The 17,261-nt window shown below is 36.2% G+C and overlaps 1 protein-coding gene across 1 annotated transcript; it reads right to left on the bottom strand.

Moving 5' to 3' along the window:
• Window positions 1-7,302: 7,302 nt before the first annotated feature.
• On the bottom strand, window positions 7,303-10,936 carry LOC306996632 (uncharacterized protein; the record flags this gene model as incomplete). The annotated part of the gene is made up of 3 exons (XM_079609352.1): window positions 7,303-7,888; window positions 10,648-10,740; window positions 10,832-10,936. The coding sequence occupies 3 exons, from the start codon at window positions 10,934-10,936 to the stop codon at window positions 7,541-7,543; spliced, it is 546 nt and encodes a 181-aa protein (XP_079465478.1). The 3' UTR covers window positions 7,303-7,540.
• Window positions 10,937-17,261: the final 6,325 nt, after the last annotated feature.

Here is a 17,261-nt window from a genome sequence, read left to right as displayed (position 1 = left end):
GATGCGCGTTCGTGACGTCACGTAATACGCAATTACGTTGAAAAGGTCACGCTTGACGAGTCAGTGTTTACAAATGTGCGGAAGGAGGACCATACACACATATTCAAATGTCTTTGTGTCAGTTTATCGTTTAAAATGCCCATTGCGTGTGCGTATCCTGGGTTTTGTAATATTAAAAAGCCTAAAAAGAAAATTTTCATCAGGATAGAAATGTTTTACTTTTCATTAGGGCTGTCAATTAACGCGTTATTAACGGCGTTAACGCAAACCCATTTTAACGGCGTCAATTTTTTTTATCGCAAGATTAACGCCTAGCAAACTTTGTAGTTTTTTTCACATGCTTTTGCAACAACTAGTAACGTTGTTAAAACTACAACACGACAGCGGATCTAGCTAGACCAGAAACAAAACAACAGGCACGCCACACACACTTGTTTGGGCTTGCGATGCGAACCGGCCAAAGAGCGGACGAGAAGCGCAGCGCCGAGCTGCGTCTAGGACAACTCGTATCGCACATCGGATGCGCGCTATCTCAGTTTATGGCCAGCAATAAAAACGCTGAATGGCGCCGCCGGTGTGTGTACACTTAGAGAGAATAATGTGTTTGATTTTCAAATACAAGGCGCTGCGCTTCTCGTCCGGTGTGCGACCCGCTTTAACGTTACATTTGAGTGGATGAATGATGAGCGCGAGATGACGAAATGGATGCCAATAAGATTCTGAATGTAAAGTTTACTTATAAAAAGTTGCCAAATGGTTCTATTGACAAGACCAACGTGATCTGTGTGTTGTGTCGTTGTGAACTGAGCTGTCATCGCGGCACGTCCAGTCTAAATACCACTCGATGGTCAAGCACACACACACACAGCTGATGCGTTTCTACGCCCACTCGTCAATATCAGTAACGTCACCTCGTCAGTATTTCTTTCACCCTTTTATTGATGGACAGTGTTACATTGTGTGAGAGATTATTTGCTCCAAGTGAGAATGTTAGTGTGAAATTGAACACAGTATATGCCAGTGTTGTTTTCAATAAAAACATTTGCACAAAGCAAGCCGATCCACTTTTCCATGTTGATAAGAGCATTAAAATGAGAAAAAAATAATGGAACAAAAATAAATCAAGAGACATTTAGAATAGATAAAAATGTGCGATTAATCGCGAGTTAACTATGACATTAATGCAATTAAATATTTTAATCGTTTGACAGCCCTACTTTTCATTGAAGCGTGACCTTTACAACGTAATTTGCGTATTACGTGATGTCAGGAACGCGCATCACAGAACAGAGCAAGGCGAGCATTTGTGCTTATAAAACGTAAACTTTTTTATTTATTTTTGAAATGACCGAGCGTTTCGCTAGATAAGACCCTTATTCATCGTCTGGTATCGTTTAACCCTCTGGGGACCAAGGTGTTTTTGGGGTCCTTGAGATGTTTTGACATGCCCTGATATTTGTATTTTTTTAGTTGCTTATAAACATATTAATGGCAAAGGTGTAATTACACTCTATTTAGCAGGAACATGGCTATCATAATATGTGAGCAACATGTATGTACGACCAACTTCACATATTCCCACAATACTTTTGACTAATGGATGTTGTCTGCTAGATTTTTTTACTTCAAAATGATCTAAAAATCATCCGGGCTAATCGTTCACATTAAACAATAGATTGATTTAAATTTTGTAAGACACTTTTTGTTTGGAAAGGCAATATGCAGGTGGGCATGAATGATCCAACAAGGTCATGAATAATGTCCTCATTCACACCTGAAGACAAAGACCTGCTAATGCTGCATACTAATGAGCCTTTCATTCAGGTGTCACTGAGCCACAAGAAAGAATGCAAAGACAACACACACACACATATACACACACACACACACACACACATATATATATATATATATATATATATATATATATATGTATGTATGTATGTATGTGTATGTATATATATATATATATATATATATATTACTGCAGAATTGGTTCAGAGTTGGAAACATCTTGAAAAAAAGTGTATTTTTCCACAAACTTTGTATGCTTGCAAATTGTATAATATCCAAGGTAAACATTTCTAGTAATTGTGCAGTTAATTCTCATTCGTTTTTTCAGAAAGTTTTGGAATATGTTGGCTATCCTCTCCCCAAATTTGTCACTAATAAAACACAAAAATAATTTAAAGAGAAGGCTTATATTGACCTTTTAAGATTTTGTTTGCACCTTGTAAATTAGGTTTTGATGTGGCAGTAAAAACTTTATAATCTATCCAACACGAAATGTTGTCTTTCATATTTCGTCTGTAACATCCCAGATAGCAAACTGACATCGAATCAATGTGGAAACAACGTTTCTCGTGACATTGAAACAACATCGTTTTGCTCATCGAATTAACGTTGAATCAACGTCAGACACGCCATTCAACCGCATTTCAATGTTGAATCGATGTTTTATTTTCGGTGTAATAACGTTCTGAAGTTGATTCAACGTTGAAATTTGATTGATGATTGATACTAACCTTTACAACTAAAAATCAACGTTGAATCGACATCGGTCTGCTATCTGGGATATCGTCTTTTAAAATATTAAACTGCAAATTAACATTTATGCCCTAATATATATGTTGCTTATACGAAGACATTTTTATTTCAACGTATTCAGTCGATTTTTACTCCTCTCAGTAGGCAATATAGATAGTTTGCTAAAAGCTAAATTCATTCACACACAGACACGCGTGAGCTGTAATAAACAACAACAACAACAACAACAACAACAACAGCAGCAGCATGTGCCGTTCATTCATTCAAACACCGAAACGCGATTCAAATTGAAACAGTCTTTTGCGGTTTACAGACACCATTTCATATCGCGATTAGAACAAAGCACTTACTGATGATCTGCAGCTGGATCCGTTGTTAGGCTACTCCACCACGTTTGAGGTAAAATTTCCAGGATTATCACAATATTATTATTCCTCACAGCGAGTGTGTTGTCCAGCTGTTGTGGGCGTTGACTGGTTTGCATGTGTTGCCTCAGATCATCTGTGTTTGTATAGCGCGCGCTCACCATGGGCGTGTCACATTAGCAGAGTAATGAGCTGCCAGAACCATAATGAGAGCGGCTGATCTCTCGCTCTTTTTATATAGATTACATAAACAGAGAATATTTGTTTTAGTTTTGAATTAGATAATTAAAAACTACACACTTAAATGATTATAGAGATATATTGATCATGTCTGAGTGAATAGTATTCGCTAAGTTTTGTTTAAGTTTACAGACGTGCACCAGAAAAAAAGTTCACGAGACGGAGAGGCATAAAGCACTCCCTGTTTACTTTCTTTATTTTACAAAAGCACAATGTTTTATTTCGATTGTAAGTGGACACATAAAAAAGTAGACATTTAACAGCTTATTTTTTCATATTTCTTAAGTCTGTATGACCAAAACTGACGGAGTATTTTAGGTCTATTTTGCTGCTATGTAAAAAACCCCGATAAAAACGGGTTTGCCGACCCCAGAGGGTTAAGATGAAACTAGGAAAACGCAAAATTTCACCACTTAAGGTTAAGCAGGTTTAAAAAATAGCCCTCCAGAAGTCGGTGAATGCAAAGGTGAAGAGGGCCATATAAAAGCGCAGGGAGAAAAAGTGAAGGCCTTATTTCCCCAGAAAACAAGACATTATATCTTATGTCATTTTAGTCATCTAGTAAATGCTTTTTGATTTAAGACTTTAGATATTTGGACTGAAAAGTTCAGAGCCTGTAACTTATTCGACAGACTTATTGTCCACCTGGACAGATAGGCTGCACATATTATTTAACTTAATATTTGCATATTATTTATATTAATACATATTATATTATATTATCTATCTAAATATGCTATATTACTGGGTCATATTTCATAATCATTCAAGATGTTCTGTGTGCTTGCAACATAGGAGAAAATGTTTATAATCAAAGCCATTTATTAAAATTGAAAGAAACATTTGGTGCAAAAGTTTAGAAAAAATTAGAATAAAAAAATCTTAAAATGCAAAGTGCTAATAAACAAAACAAAAAACACACACACACAAACGTTCACACCGCCGGCGGCGAGAGCGTCAAATTGGCCGGAAGCCATTCATTTTCAATGAGAGCCGGCGGCGAGCTCCGGCGAGAGCGGCGCGGCGCGTCTTGGCCGGCGAGAGCGGCGGGAAGAGTTGAAATCAAGTCAACTTTATGGTAATAAGCTATGACGCGGTTCGGCGGCAACCAATCGTAATGTAGAAGTCATCCGCCTGAGAGGATACCAGAGAACACAATACTGTAAACTTTGGTTCCGACCACATTAGTTCCTAAGCAAAATGGAGGAAAAGTTAATTATTTCTGTTGCGGGTTTCCCGTTATTGTACGACGTGTCCCTGTTTACATACAGGGACATTAATAAAAAGAACGACGAATGTAAAAGGTGTCTGAAATGGTTGGTGTTTTGTTACTTTCACATTTAAAAGATTTTAATAGGTTAACTTATACCCTACGTGTAGCCAGTATGCACAAAATAGGATACTGATTTATGTTCAGTTCTTATTTGCTTTGCGGCTCCTTTAAATAAAGTTTTAAAAAAATCACGCATTCTAAAATCTACGTCAGAGCGTCAGAGAATCCCCGAATCTCACGGCGGCGAGAGCGAATTTTGCCGCTCTCGCCGGCCGCGGTGTGAACGCACAGATACACATTTAAAATGTTTTTCTTTTTTGTTAAATATAGAAAAATATATAAAACTTAAAAAATGCAAGACAGATGTTTAAATTTTTTTATAATTATTATAGTTATAATGGTATTTATCTGTATATAATAAAATTATTATATGTAATTATTATATATCTTAGCCATTTAGTCTAACTCGAGTAAACTCTCAAAGTCCAAAGTGGCCAAATCTTCAGGTGAGTGTAACGATCTGTCCCTGTAAAAACAAACCATCATCTGTTAACATTCCATTCAGATAATACAATAGAGACTAATTACTAATGTTATGATAAATGAACACCTACCCTGCAGCAGAAAAGACCCATCCTGCAAGTTGTCTGGACAGCCATCTCCTTCTGGGACAAAGTTGTCAGGCAGGGGTGGCAATTCACCTGTTAAATTATTATTTTTTAAAGTCTCATTCTGTACAATAAAGTCATTTTCAAATAAGATTGCAGATTGGTCACTTAGTAATTGAAAAAAAAAATCATCATCCAGCTTCTACTTCAACTTCTTTGAACTGGGTGGAGGGTGCAGTGGGCTCGTCAGGGTCCCCACTCTCTTCATCTGGCCCAAGGGAGAAGAGGAGTTTTTTTGTCACCTGCTGGACTCTGGCTGAACCCCTTGCTGAAGACCTCCACTGTAAAAAGTGTTTCATTGGATCAAAGTAAAAAAATTGCGTCAACTGGTTACAACTAATTACTTTACTTTTTATCAACTTAAAATTTTTACTTTGAAAATAATTAACTATCCATTACTTAGCCAAAGCAAAAAGTCGCTTTGAATCAAATAACGATTTTAAGTTGAATAAAATCTCAAATTATACTTTGTCTTAATGCTTTCTCTTTGTATTAACTTAATTCTTTTAATTTATATCTAACCAAAAATCCAACCAAATACAATTTAAAATATTAATTTAATATAAAGAAATGCATTTATGCTGGGCGTACACCAAAGGATTTTCACAGTCCCAGACTAAAGACCGGCAGTCTTTAGGAATCTTACTGGAGTCTCGGCGCGCTCCCGTCGTCTCGATCGTTAAATGTGAGGGGATAATCTGCAGTCGGCGACCCGATTTATGCCAGTCTTTCTCTAGTCTTTCATATCAAACATGTTTGATATTATCGCAAGTCCTAGCGTAGTCATAGTGACGGAAACAGGAAGCCATCAGTCACAAAGAAACATGTCGACGGACGTGGAAACACAACGAGCGCCAAGTAGGCGAAAATGGACCGTGGATAAAGAGGAGCGCCTTGTTGAGCACGCAAATGCGTCTCTATAGCACGCAGTGTGTTTATCGTGCAATTTATACGCGAAAATGAGATTTTACGTGGATATGATATGCAGTTTTGCACGTGCATATGATACGCACTTTATTGTGTGATATACACACGCACCCCACACCACTAATCCTACCCAAGCGTATAATACATACACACACACCCCACCCTAAACCTACCCATGTGCTATCCATGCGTATACTATGCACGTAAAAACTCATTTTCGTGTATATATTACACAATAAACACACTGCTTGCTATATAGACGCATTTGGTGTGATCGGGTTGGGGCAGAGCAGCCGTGTCTTTTTGATGTAAACTGCCATTTATACCACGACAGAGTGGAAAAAGAAAAGAAGTGGACCGATATTGCCGAAGCCATCGACATGCCTGCATTTAAAATTATACCCTTTCAAGACATTTAGTTCAAACTATTGTTCTCATCATATAATGATATAGATTCATATAACCCCCATATACAGTCATGTGAAAAAGTTAGGTCATCCCATTAAATAGTCAACTCTTTATTAAGAGATGTTCACATAATGTCTAATTTGATTTTTTTTTCCTGGAAAAGAAAGTGATTTATTGTAATTAAACAATATAAATTAACATATTTTTACTCATCAAAAAAAAAATATGCATAAAAATGCCTATTTTAATGGAGGAAAAAAATTGTTGTAGTCTTGTAAATAGTGTCACTACAAGATTCAGTGTTTGTAAAATCTTTAGTCTGAGACTGTGAGTCTGTGAAACCAAGTCTTTAGATGTGAGCTGATAATCTTATAAAGTCTTTTCTAAATCTTTTCTAAGTCTTTAGGTGTACAGAAGGCATTACTTTTAGAATGTGTAATTTTATCATCTGTCTAAAATGAATGACTTCAAGCATGAAACTTTTGACAATTTATTTTGTCATAATACAATTGTTTTTACAATGTGTAGTGTCCTCATACAAATACACATTCAAACAATGGAAACATTATGAACTTGACAATTTTTGTCAAAACCACAGTTGACTACAATGTTATTGTTATAAAAACACATACTGTATAACAGTTTTTAGTATCCATAGACACACTGGATACAATGTAAATTCAACATAAGAATCAGTTTCCAATCTTTCCATGATCAGTCACTTAGAAATGACTACACAATCAAACCTTCAGATTTCTTCTGAAGTTAAAATACATTTTGACCAAAACTGCTTTCAAATGGGCAGTGTAAAACCAAACACTTTAAATAAAACACCTACCAATGGTAGGGGGGAAAAAAGTATTTTCACCTTCAAGAAATAGTTTACCCAAAAATGAAACTTCTCTCATAATTGTCATAAAATGTATCTAAACCAAATTTAAATAAAGTTAAATACGTGAATAGCTTAAGGATGTGTAAACAACGTAAGAATTGTACATTTTTGGGTAAACTATTTAACTTACCCTAGATAAAACAAAGGTTTAGTAAACAGTAGTACAGTTAACTTTGTATAAAAAGCTTTATACAGTCTAACATCTTCAAAAAATTTGCCATCAGCAGAACATTGTAGCTTGGTCAAAGAAAAAAAAAAGTTTACTCAGCTTCGAAGAGAGGTCCTGTGCCCTTCGGCTCATCTGCTTACTCTCTATGTCCATGATTATTTTTTGGAAGGCCTCAAAGGTATATTTGAGTCCTTCAGGATATTTTAAGTTCAGTGCATAAATGAATCCAAACATTATGGCACAAGCACATGCAACAGAGGGAAACTCATTTAGCACTTCCACACCGTCAATGACAATGGAAATATCCAGTGCACGACTAAGAGCATCACCTTCTCGGATCACAAAAAATGCCATGGTTGTCTTTTCAAATTCTCTCTCCGCTTCCTCCCTCTGGTCAGCCTAAAAACATACAAGAACACAGAGTAAATGAGGGACTGTGGGGGGGGGGGGGAAAAAGCTTCATCTGAAACTGTATTATAACATATAGTTAGCTTTCCTACTGTGGAGGTCAATGTAGAGCACTGTAGCGTCGAGGGCGAACCAAACACAAATGAATCTTCCAGGTGATTCGTTCAAACATAATTCCACCCAGAACTCAACACTCCAGACCCCGGCTCCAGCCAGTCTACCATAGCCAACGAAAACCCCCCAGTAAGGAATTTACGGCCTTAAGAGATGAGCCCAACAACGAAGAACGTTGTCAAGTTAGATAGTTTGGGAAAGACTGATTGGTTCAGAGATGGCCCCGCTCCTGGCACCCACCAAGATTAATGACATGTAAAACAGACCTCCTTTTCTTTGAGGACCTTTGAACGACCTCCTCAAAACCCACAGAGACTAAGACTTTACATATAAAATTACATAAAATCATCCCAAAACAATTTTTGATGAACTCCTTACCAAACATAATCCAACTACATAATTATATATTGTGTTTACAACCTCTATATGTGTGTCTATTATGCTTAGATCATATAAGTCATGTAATGGTTATAACTATTAGATGTTTGAATGAAAGTGTGTCGTGCTTCCTATCAGTACGATCATGTGTTCGTAATTCAAAAGATGGCTTGATTGAAATCTGTGTAAAATGTTTCGTATTCTTATAATAGTAATGATGTCTAAACTGTGGCCTCTGTACTCTGTAGAGTAAAGAGATCACAGATAACGCATGATTTACGACGTGAGGTGAAGAAAATGCCACCTCTCAAATAAAGACAGTGCCTAATTGGTCAGAACTCATCCAGGAGGCTGGACAAACATTTGAGCTTAAAACCCGAACAAAGATTCAGAAGTTTAGGGGAAGAAAGAAGTTTAGAAAGAAGGAAGGAGGAGTAGAAGGAAAAAGACCGTTAGCGGAAGAGCGGATTTACTCCCTCCAGACAAGTAACCATGTAACGTTAGACGAGCGGACGAAAGAACCCAAATCAAGATCAGAAGAACATGGGTTAAACAGCTTCAGTCAAGCCATCTAAACTCGCCTCACTTTTCTTTATTTCTCTTAGTTTTCTTTTCTTTCCCGTTGAAAGTCTCGGTTCTAAGTTAAGTTTTGCTGCAAAGTTTCGTTTAAACGATTCGACTGTGAAGCCCGCTTCCAACTTCAAAGACTTTCCATCCATCCGCCAACACACCACGTGATTGGCCGCCCAAGACATCTATCCAGCCACGAGAAGACTGCCAGCCAATCAACGAACCCGGGAAACCCCCTTTTACGCCAACAAAAGGAATCCCCAAAGGAACGCAAAAACAAGCAAGTAACCTCCAGACTCTTAACTGAACTGGTGCATTAATATAAATTGAATAACCCGCCTAAGAAACGATAGAAGGGTTAAATTAAGTATTGATGGTTCGTTCAGGTCATGTCTTATAAGTGCATATAGAAACTTGGGATTTCATCACCTTGCTCTTAAAACTCATTCTTTCCTCACTCTCTCTCTTTCTGCAACTCGTATGAATGTGTGTGTGCGTGTGTTTGTGTTAGATATTAGTTTTATGTGTTAGAATAATCAATAAAGTCTTGCTTATATTTGAAAGATAATTGTTCTTGTGTTATGTGCTTACGAATTTAATGTCTTAAACTGCTGATCTAAGTTACCTTGCTAATAAATAGTGTTTTCACTATAGTTTGGATATTTATATCCGCTGCAGAGCTGCAGTTACGGCCCGTTCAAATGAACGCTGAACGAGTCATTTGCTCGGCCGTATGAATGATTCTTTTGAAGATTCCCTATAAGTTAATTCATAATTCCTTTGAGCTAAATTGACCCTTACAAACGTATTATACATAGTAAATGTTGTTACAGCACAAATGTCTGTTGCTAACTTTCATTAAAATACCTTCATTTTTTTTCATCATAAAAATACAATTTGTACGGTTTGTTACAAGAGTAGAGTAAGTGATGACAAAAAAATCATCTTTGGCTTTAAAAATGCTTTTAAACACTTGTACAATCAAACGCTCCCATGTGTTTCATTGTAGACAATTGCAGACATATTTGCTGAGTTCAGTACCAAAATGGCCAATCAGAGGCATTTATCAATGTACTCAACAGTTTTCAAAATGCATTTTTGGGTGAACCAACCCCTTTTAAAGGAGTAGTTCACATTCAAAGTTCTGTCATCATTTACACGCCCTCTTGTCATTTCAAACCTGTATGAATTACTGTCCACTGCAGAATTTTTAACAATGTTGATAACAAAACAGCACAGAGCCCGCAGTTGAATTGCTCTCAACAACATTCTTCAAAATATATTCTTGAGTTCTGTCGAAGAAAGTCACACATGCTGATGTGTAAATTATAACACAATTACTTGAATTACTTTTAAAGCGATACGTCACTACCAAATCAAAATTTCCCCACGTTTTACTCAACCTCAAGGCTTGAGTTAAGACCACAAAGCCGCATCGAGCAGTTCTTTGATCGATGGATGCACTATTTGAAGCTTTAAAAAGTTAACAATTCACTCCCATTCTACCGCTTGGAAGTAAAATGATACATAGGATTATACCTTTGCCTGTTTTGTTCTTCAAGAATATAACCATATTCAGTTAGGATGCCTTGAGGGTGAGTAAAACAAAAGTGTTGATTTGGTAATGAAATATGACTTTAAGGCAAACATGGTTGGAGAAAATGTCAGTAGTTTGCATTGTACATTACCTGATATTCTTTGATCAGACAGCTTGTCTCTTCACCAAGGTACATGATCAGGCACTTCAGCAGGCTCTCTCTTTTGAGGTCTATGTCCAGACTCTACAAAATGTTCAAGATGTATTGTTTTTATTAGACCAAAAGACTACTAAATTGATTGCCATAAGCCATTTTGTTCACATGCAACCAATACCTGATCCATAACTTTAATAGTGTCCTTAGTTTTTTCACGGAGGACTCCACCTTTGCTCCTAATAACCTGGAGAAGCTGAGAGCTCTGTCTGTCCAAAGAGGCCATAAATCTTGATTGTAAATGCGCAAAAATTCGGCATTAATCTGTATGAAAGAGAAACAGATAATAGACTTTTGAAAAAAAAACTACTTTACTTTGAGAACTAGCCTAGTTATAAAAATACATACAGTGACCCTCCAAAGCAATAATTAAAGGTGCAAATTACTTACGTTTTTCCATGTGACTGGATTATTCAAAACCTGTCCTAATTGTTGTTCAGCAGTACTCCATTCTACAAAAGACAAAGAGAAGTTAAAATAAGTGTGTAGGCACGACACTAAAGACGTGTTTGGGCCTTAATGTAAAACTAACGATATGTGTTACCATTAATCATAAATGAGAGACCATACAAGCAGAGCGAATACCTTGCGAACGCAAGCTACATAATACATCAATAAAAATCATCAAAATAATAAAGCTTCATAACATTATGTCCACAAAGTGTCTGAAGCGTGCATGTAGGCTACTTTATTCATGGCGCCGTACAGTATCGCACTCCAGCATACCCAAAACAGTCTTTATACTATGTTTCAATAACAATTAGGGCTGCACGATTTGGGGAAAATATCTAATTGCGATTATTCTGGTAAAAAATTTTTTTTTTTTTTTTTTTTACAAATAAAAAGGTTGTGTATAACATTTTGTTTATATTAATATGACTAATAATAATAACTATGATTATTATTGCTAAATAAAAATATTTAACAAAATAAGAAATAGGCTATTACTATTACAATTTCCATTATTAAAAATAGAGTATTTAAGAATAAATATAACAATACAATATAATATTTATATTTTACAGAAAACTTATTTTACAAAAACGGTTAATATGCAGACAGCCTATGACTAAAAACATTAGAAAGGTCTAAGGATTTGTTGTAAAATTATTATAATAAAATTGTGCTTTTTATCTAGTCTATGTCTTTAATATTAAATATAAGCCTCTTATGCATCCACTGTAGGGAAAAAAAACTCCTGAATATTTAAGAAAAACAAATGGATTGTCATATACATTTATTTAGAGAGAAGTATTATTTTTCTCATTTGTTACCAACAAGTTTCATTCATACTATATTCAGACCAGAGGGCGCCCTCGAGCAGAAACTCCACATACGCCTCGGAGAAGTAATCGTTCGTTTTCGGGAAATCCCTATGGGAAATCTCCAAGGGGGTAATCCAGCACCTGAACAACGCGTAGGCTACCTTCTATGCGAGCATCCATTGCTAACGAAGCCTTCACCTGCTGTTAGCATTCCATTGACTCCCATTCATTTTGGCGTCACTTTGACAGCGAATAACTTTACATCTGAGGCGTTTAAAGACTCCATTTGTCAATTGTTCATTTCTAAAGAAACACGACAATGTATGAAAGCCTCAATTAACTTGTATCTTACACTATGGCCCCGTAGAAGCCGTTTTTGTAAAAATAGGCTAACGATTGCGTCATAACCCCAGACTCACTGTCACCACGTCAGCTCACAAACACTCGACTGACGATATAAAGTGATTTAAAACTTGTTATTAATGTTTATGAACACTTCACATTACTAGTTTGTGAAGATGTTTGACACGTGTTGATTTTCACACACGCACGTTGTAAGCAGTGTTGTATAAAGTACTAGAAAGCAATACTTGAGTAAAAGTACAAGTATGGTACTAGAAAAAGACTTTGGTAGAAGTAAAAGTTACCTTTTAGAATATTACTTAAGTAAAAGTCTTAAAGTATCTGATTTATACTGTACTTAAGTATGAAAAGTAATTTTCTGATATTTAATGTACTTAAGTATTTTAAGTAAAAGTAAAACGTTTTTTTTTTTTTAAGCAAGCGGTTAACTTTGATTGTGAACTTTATTGTGGATTTCTTATACTAGGCATACTATTAACTGGTACAACCTGCTGTTGTTTGTGTTTTGTAGCCTGTAGCCTACTGTAGGCTACTTGTGTTATCGTTTATCTCGCACTGCATGTAGGCCTACTTTAAGGTAGCTGCTCTACTAAGAAAAAATCAGTCTGCAATAGTGCACTGTTCTGTACAGCTTTATAATTCATTGTATTTTTCAAAAATATAATTTTATATTCAGTGCAATAGCCGTACACAGGGTTTTATAAATACAGAGGTCCCAAAAGTGATCTTGCTAGGGCGTTCGGGGGCATATTATTTTTCCACTGTCATTGGCAAAAAACATATGTATATCTGTGTTAAATAGGAATCCATTGTAATAAAGTTATTCTCATTCTGGGCACAGTATGCAGAAGGCTATTGCTCTACCTGCTCTCCTTTCTCATCTCCATCTCTCGTTCTTCTTCCCTCAGTCTCTTTATCTTTACCTGTAAATCTCCCCTTACCGAAGATGAGCTTTGCAAACTGATTATTTATGTCGGTCGTTTAAAACTTCTATCGTAAATCAGCGGTTTAGTTTAGCCACTTGCATCTTATCTCGTAAAGCGTCGCGTTTGGGATTCGCGCGCTGCCGCGGCTCGCGCTTCCACGGGTTCAGTTGTGCATCCTCCTCCATGGCAACAAACAAGCTTTACGCTGAAATAGAGCATGCGTCATGCAATCTAGGAGCAGTGATTCGCCAAACCTCAAACCCACATTTCTTCTCATTTTATTTTGTAGTAACGAGTAACGAAGATGCTTAGTGGAAATGTAGTGGAGTAAAAGTATACATTTTATCTAGGAAATGTAGTGAAGTAAAAGTAAAAGTTGACATAAATTTAAATAGCGAAGTAAAGTACAGATACGTGAAATTTCTACTTAAGTACAGTAACGAAGTATTTGTACTCCGTTACATTACAACACTGGTTGTAAGCGACTCAAACTCGCAGTGCTTTCAGACGGAGCAGCGTTTAACGTTACAGATCACAGAGCCGCTTTCCACTGACACGCTGATTTAACACTATTTAATAAAATTAGAGCCTTTGCACTTTCATAATGATCGCACATAAGCCAAATCGTGATTGTCGGGAAACTTGTAAACCTTCTAGCCGAGTTAGAGCCATCAAACTAGTAATACTAACCGTAAAACAACAGTACAACATAATATTTTATGAAATCATACATGTATAATGGTAATAATACGGCCAAACGTATGTTTAAAATTACTTACCAATTTTCTTGACTCCCGTTTTACCACGCCGAGTTCATCCATGCGGTGTAACAAGATTGCGGAAAGCTGAACGTCCTCACGCACAACCACGGATGACGTTAGAAGTCACGTGACAATGGGAACCAATATTTTTAATTTAATTTAAAGAAATGTATTTACTTTACACTAACAAGACTTACTTTTAATTTAAATCTACCTAACTTTTTTACTTAACACTGATGGCTAGACAGAAAATGAAATGTTTTGATTTAGATCAAGTATAAAAACTTCTTTAGAGTAATGACATGCCTTGTGCACTTTTTTCAGTGTAGCACCCGGTACCGCCGGGAAACAGTTTTGAGGGCACCTGACAGGGTGTCGATTTGCTGATTTAAATCGCTGATCTGTGCCCTCATCTTTGCTACTCGGCGGTTACAAGAAGCATTATCGCAGTCCTTGTCCTCCTCAAAAACTGGCACAACGTCTTCCTCCATCAAGGAGTATTCAGCAGGTAACAAGTCGAGGGTGGAGACCATTGGCATCTCTGGCTGAGACGCCCTCAGCGCACTCAAGCTCTCCAGCACTCTTAAAATTTTAAGTAATCCACTGTTATTACATGCAAAATTACTTAAAGTTATACTAGCAGGTGCATGCTGATAATTTCAAGTAATTTTGCATGTAATAACAGTGGATTACTTGAAATTGTACCTGCAGACCTCCACTAGTCAATTTTGGAGTAAGGTGCATGTAGTTGCATTGATTTACTTAACCTGTTAACCTTCACCAGAGCGAGGACGCTCTGAAGCGTTTTTTTTTTTAAATAGTTCAAAGTTACTATCAGATTTAATGGTATTACCTTGACAAACTATACATCATTAAAAATATATAAGTCTCACGTTTCAGTATTTGACCACTATTGTATTCTGAGAAACTTATAGTGACAGTTATGTCTTAATTTGTGTCAGGATTTATGTAATGAAAAAATGAGTCGATACCTTTAATATGAATTATGAGCGTCAGCTGCTCCATTCAGTAAAAAACTCCGGTGCTGTTGTCTTGAGAACGCGTGACAAAACAACGTTCCTCAGGGCTTTTGGCTCAAAAATGTGCAGATTTGGAGAAATATTGATATATTATCATAGGTTTACATCATATTTCTATAGACAGGAATAATATTTATTGAATTTATATCCAAATGCGTCGATGTATACATAAAGAGCGCTGGATACTCTGATGTACTGTGTTTTCAATCCATACAGCAGGCTGAGGGCGCCATTTGCACAGTTTTTTCCAAATATGAAAGCTCACGAAGAAGAAATAACCTGTGACCTTCCAGGACGTCATTGACATAAACACAGCTAACGTTAGCTTTCAGAGATCGCTATAACAAGCAGATAAAGATGTTTTGAAGACAATAAACATGATTGCAATGATATTTGATGTACCTGTGTTCTTCGAGCCATGTCAGGTATTTTTATAATAATAGATTATATGTATAATGTAATGCTAATCGGTATAGACTTTACAATAGTGCAGAATAATATCAAATCATATATTTTCTGTCTGATTTTCTTTTCTGAAGCCAAATAAGCTCATAGAAGATTATTTAAAACACTCGACTTGCACTATAAAGTAAGTTTGGAGCACAAAAAGGGTTTTAATCTCATAAATTGTCGTGTATTGATGGTGTGCTAAGCTAACATGCTAGCTAGCTCTCTAGTTGCACCTGCCATCTAGCTGTTATTTTTTATGATTTTTTTTCTAAATCGGAATGCTTACTGAAATATTTCTTTATTTAAGAAAGGCATTTGATACAGTTTCAAATGTGAAGTGAAGATTATGAAAGAAATTAGGGGGTGAAACACCGTGATTAGCCAGTCGTTAGCGATTATAATGGAGACAAAGGAAAAGAATATTTATGGCCATAAGCCGGCTGGAAAGGTGTAAATGTGTGCAGGAGAGACTGACACTGAATGGGGCTCGTTTGCACCACAAAACAATAGAGACAATAGACTGAATAGATGCTAATAGATGACAATAAACACAAGTTTGCATTTTAGAGTCAATTCAAAATAAAGTCATTTGAGATGATCTTGAAAAACATTTAACAAAATACAGAGTTTTAGACTTATCACCTTCAAATTTTAAATATAACATGGTCAGACATGTGTCTTTAGCTGGAGTGCATTTCTAGAGTGCTGACGGGCCAACTTCAATTTAATTTTCATGAAGATGTTTCATAAAAATAAATTTCTAATAACTTACACAACTTTGAAGCTATTCATAATTTTTTTTTCATTATGACAATAATTCATTCTACATTTCCAATAAAGTGCCAGGTGTCAGCTTTCAAATGAGACCGTACTTGAGCTTTTAGGACAAAGGGTAAATTAATTGAATCTTTTTTAGGTTGGGTATGCTATTTCTGGGGATTTTTCAAAAGTGGCGCTGAAGGCTAACAGGTTAAAGTTATACTAGCAGGTGCATGCTGATAATTTCAAGTAAATCAATGCAACTACATGCACCTTACTCCAAAATTGACTAGTGGAGGTCTGCAGGTACAATTTCAAGTAATCCACTGTTATTACATGCAAAATTACTTAAAGTTATACTAGCAGGTGTTTGCTGATAATTTAAAGTAAATCTATGCAACTACATGCACCTTACTCCAAAATTGACTAGGGTTGTGCTTACAACATAGGAGACAAATTTTATAATCAAAGCCATTTATTAAAATTGAAAGAAACATTTGGTGCAAAAGTTTACAAAAAATTAGAATTAAAAAATTAAATGCAAAGTGCTAATAAACAAAAAAACATACATATATATATATATTAGCCATTTATTCTAATTCCAGTAAACTCTCAAGTCCAAAGTGGCCAAATCTTCAGGTATTGAGTGTAACGGATCTGTCCCTGTAAAAACAAACCATCATCTGTTAACATTCCATTCAGATAATACAATAGAGACTAATTACTAATGTTATGACAAATGAACACCTACCCTGCAGCAGAAAAGACCCATCCTGCAAGTTGGCTGGACAGCCATCTTCTTCTGGGACAAAGTTGTCAGGCAGGGCTGGCAATTCACCTGTTAAATTATTATTTTTTTAAAGTCTCATTCTGTACAATAAAGTCATTTTCAAATAAGATTGCAGATTGGTCACTTACTTAGCAATTGAAAAAAATCATCATCCTGCTGGCAAGATGGCACTTCTGCTGCAGCATTTAAACCTCCCA

This window comes from Phoxinus phoxinus (assembly GCF_949152265.1).
Source record: "Phoxinus phoxinus genome assembly, chromosome: 4".
Taxonomy (NCBI): Eukaryota; Metazoa; Chordata; class Actinopteri; order Cypriniformes; family Leuciscidae; genus Phoxinus; species Phoxinus phoxinus.
Note: the sequence above shows the minus strand (reverse complement) of the source record. Positions and strands in the feature narration are given on the sequence as shown.